Source organism: Helianthus annuus, chromosome 3 (genome assembly GCF_002127325.2).
Source record: "Helianthus annuus cultivar XRQ/B chromosome 3, HanXRQr2.0-SUNRISE, whole genome shotgun sequence".
NCBI classification, from domain to species: Eukaryota; Viridiplantae; Streptophyta; class Magnoliopsida; order Asterales; family Asteraceae; genus Helianthus; species Helianthus annuus.
The window spans coordinates 172,665,015-172,667,375 of record NC_035435.2 but is presented as its reverse complement, the minus strand read 5'-3'; the positions used below and the strand labels follow the sequence as shown (position 1 = coordinate 172,667,375).

The following is a 2,361-nucleotide window of genomic DNA, read 5'->3' as shown; positions in this document are numbered from 1 at the left end:
CAAACCGAGCTGAGCCGAGCTGGCTCGTTTAAAACCGAGCCAATTTCGAGTCGAGTTTTCTTCAAGCTTTTTTTCGAGCGAATTGCGAGCCACGAGTTTATTAAACACCTCTAATTCAAAGTAGGTTTGTATATGTTTGTGAGTGACATCAGATAAGAAGACCAGGATTTTTAGAGAGAGACTAAGAGAGTTTTAAGAGATAAAGTGTTTGGAGAGAGAGGTTTTTGTATATTTATGTATATATTTTTTTATCTTTTTTCATTTAAAATGTAAATGTAAAAAAATAAAAGCCATAATGTGTAAGATTTTATCTTAATAATTAGACCACGGGGTGTGATTTGGGTAGTCCCTTTGGAGACTATCCGTCACGTAGGCGTCACGTCACTACCCAAAGGTGTGGGGGCTACCCAATACTAAAAAACTAATATATAATAAAGGAGAGAGAGAGAGAGAGAGAAGAACTAAGGGGGCCCACCATCAACCAATCAGTGGGCTCGTCCCAAATGTCTGCATATGGACGCCAGCGACGCCAACGGAGGGAGGGGACAGTGTGCGACAGAGGGGGACGCGCGGCACCAGTGGGGGACGATCCCACACCGTATGGTCTTAGGCAACTTATGAATTAATAGAAATTTGGGAATTCAGTCTCAAGGGTTTGTGTACAGCAAAAAAAACCGTTTTTTTTTTTTTTTTTTTTTTTTTGAATTTTTTAAGCTATATTATGGATTACTAGAATATTGTTTTTTTGCGAATTTATACATCAACATTGAACATTTCAAAAAGGTTCTCTTACGTACAATAACTAATAAAAATTTTTCAGACAATATTTGTGTAAACCATCTATCGTTTTTTTTGAACGGCAAAATCACTTTATATATATATATAAAGAGCCAGCAAGCAGCTGAGAAAACAAAAACGGAAAAGGACCAGAACTAAACAAACCGAAAACAGAAGAAAAGATTACAAAACTTCCGAGATATCAAATGACTTCCATTTGATCCAATCCGTCAGTTGGAGTTTCGAGCGATTCCCCAGCCATAAAAAAGCATCCTCCTTGATTAACTCAACAGATGTTTGAACCGGAATGAAGCGGTCTTCAAAGACCTTTTCGTTCCTCGCCTTCCATATCCTCCAAACCGTAGCCAAAGTGACCGTGTAAACTATCTTTTTCCATCTCTTCCCCCCCGGTTGATTATGAAGATAAGAAACAAACTCCTCCAGAGAAATAATATCGGCTGGAAAGTTGATTCTCATCCAAACCAACATATTCCACCAAATGCTACGAGCCCAAAGACATGTAACAAAAATATGGTCCGAATCCTCATCCTGCAAACCACATCTCGGACAAGATACATCCGTTAAATGGACTCCCCTACGGCTCAGACCAACTCTAGAAGCTACCTTTCCCAGCATCCCTCTCCACAGGAGATAGTTCGCTTTCGAGGGAGCCCAACTATTCCAATTAAAAACCAGCTGGTTGATACCCACTCCCTCGTAAAAAGACTCAATATCGAAGCGAACCTGTTTAACAGCAAAGTTTCCATTAGGAGCCGACCTCCACTTCCACGAGGCACCATCTCGGATCAAGAAATCATTGAATGAAATGCCAACTTTAGCCAACGACGAAGACACCGATCCAATATCTTTCCAGATACCTGAAATAGACTTCATCACCGGGATGTTTGGCGGAAGGACACTGCCATTCCCTCTATGAATCGCTCCAATCACTTGGGCCCAAAGTTGATTCGGTTCCGAGTTAAACCTCCACCACCACTTAGCAAGCATAGCCCAATTAAAATTCTGAATGGCCCCAAGACCCATACCTCCCCTTTTTTTAGCTTTCATAATGAACTCCCAACGAATCCATCTCAACTTATGACTCGAGCTCGATTTTCCCCAGACAAAATCCCTTCTTATTTTTTCCAACTTATGAATAATACATTTCGGGGCAGCAAAAAGAGATAAGAAGTACGATGGAAGGCTGCCAAGAACCGATTTGGCAAGCGTCATCCGACCGTGACAACCATTTTTTTTATATGAAGAAAAACTTTTTATAAAATATTTGTGTAGACCTTCTGTGGATAAGATAATTAAAAGAAAACTTTTTAAACATAAGGATTTTTGTAAGGGGAGAACTTAACAAGTTTTAAGGTGATTTGTATAGATCTTGGAAATAGAAATAGAGATTATTAAAAAAAGTCAATTGACTTTTAATTCGTATATGTGTGAGTTGACTTGTAGGTCTATTTAACACAACCCTAAAGAAAACGCACAACTAACTTTTTGAAGGAAAACACTCCGGGGGCGGTGTATTTGGGCGTGGTGGGACGTTTTAGGGCAAAAAAAAAAACGCTCGAACAA

At 39.6% G+C, this 2,361-nt stretch overlaps 1 protein-coding gene across 1 annotated transcript; it reads right to left on the bottom strand.

Moving 5' to 3' along the window:
* Positions 1 to 960: 960 nt before the first annotated feature.
* On the bottom strand, positions 961 to 2,010 carry LOC110932618. Its single transcript, XM_022175942.1, has one exon. It carries the CDS (start codon positions 2,008 to 2,010, stop codon positions 961 to 963), a length of 1,050 nt encoding a protein of 349 aa, XP_022031634.1.
* Positions 2,011 to 2,361: the final 351 nt, after the last annotated feature.

What these genes read in the sequence shown, in the direction of transcription:
- LOC110932618 (XM_022175942.1), bottom strand. Translation starts at nt 2,010, where the DNA reads ATGACGCTTGCCAAATCGGTTCTTGGCAGCCTTCCATCGTACTTCTTA.